The 1130-nt window shown below is 43.6% G+C and overlaps 1 protein-coding gene across 1 annotated transcript in view; it reads left to right on the top strand.

Annotated features, from left to right (window-relative positions):
• gmds (GDP-mannose 4,6-dehydratase) overlaps window positions 1-1130 on the top strand; it is a gene marked incomplete at its 3' end in the record, with an annotated part of 20127 nt that overhangs the window by 15274 nt on the left and 3723 nt on the right. The window contains 1 exon segment of the mRNA XM_014017906.1: window positions 250-294. Within this exon segment, the coding sequence (XP_013873360.1) occupies window positions 250-294 (45 nt within the window).

Here is a 1130-nt window from a genome sequence, read left to right as displayed (position 1 = left end):
GCGGCCGCGACGAAACGTTCCGCTATTTAAACCGGAATGTCCGGTATTCAGAAAATTCATATCACAACAAAAATAAAAAGCAGTATTCGGTACAAAACGGTATACCGCCCAGCACTAATGTGAACGCCCACGCAAAAAAGATGGTATCAATTCTGGATATCAGGGCGTTTGAAACAAGACTGAAATAACTGTGCTTTTATTTCTCCTTGTTCTAACTCCTCTTAAGCGACGTCTTTTTTGTCTTTTCAGGATGGCTCCTACCTGGCTGAGTTCCTGCTGGCTAAGGGCTATGAGGTGAGCATAAAGAGTTCCTGCCGTCTTCTCAGAAACACCAGAGCTCTGTCCTTTTGGAGGCTGCTGGACGCATGCAGGGCGACATTCTTTGGATAAGCTGCGTCCAGGCTGTAGGATGATGTAATATGAGAGCTTGGAGATAAACAGACTCACTCTCACTTCACCCTGATAAAACCTCCTTATTCTGCAAAACCTCAGCTTTTACTCCTGTTCARACCGTCTCCAGGGACTTTGTTGGTTTCATGCAGCTGTAATGGTGAGGTCACCAACTTTCACCTGATGTTTCCAGGAGCAAAGTTAACGGCCTTATGGGAGATGTAGTTTGTGKTCAACGCAGCTTTAAAGCAGCTTATTTTAAGATATTTACATCTTTGAAGCTCTCGTGGGCCACATACAATGCTGTGTCGGGCCACATTCTTATGGGATAAATATTGTGCCAGCAGGAATTCAATCTGAATTGCTCAGATTGAATCTGATTGTGCGCAATTTGAAATTGAATGTATTGGTTTGAAAATAAATTTCACTAAATTAAAACTGAATTTAAAGTTTTGAGTTTGAATTAATTTGCTTTGAAACTGTATTTTGGTTTATTAAAAATTCAGTTTGACTACTTTCACTTTCAGTTCCATAATTCAGATTTTTGTGTCACATCCTGGGCTGTGTCCAAAACGACAGGCCGGGTCCTCCGGAGGACCCAGACTACCCTGTCGAGGTGGGCCGGGTCCTTGGTAGACCAGGAAGACCGGAAAAAAAGAGGCTGTGAATTTGGACGGTCTAGCCTCTCCTCCACCCCGGCGTAAGTCATGTCACCTAGCAACCATGACGATGCTAAACAG

Source organism: Austrofundulus limnaeus, unplaced genomic scaffold, assembly GCF_001266775.1.
Source record: "Austrofundulus limnaeus strain Quisiro unplaced genomic scaffold, Austrofundulus_limnaeus-1.0 Scaffold179, whole genome shotgun sequence".
NCBI classification, from domain to species: Eukaryota; Metazoa; Chordata; class Actinopteri; order Cyprinodontiformes; family Rivulidae; genus Austrofundulus; species Austrofundulus limnaeus.
This window is presented reverse-complemented; position numbering and strand designations above follow the sequence as displayed.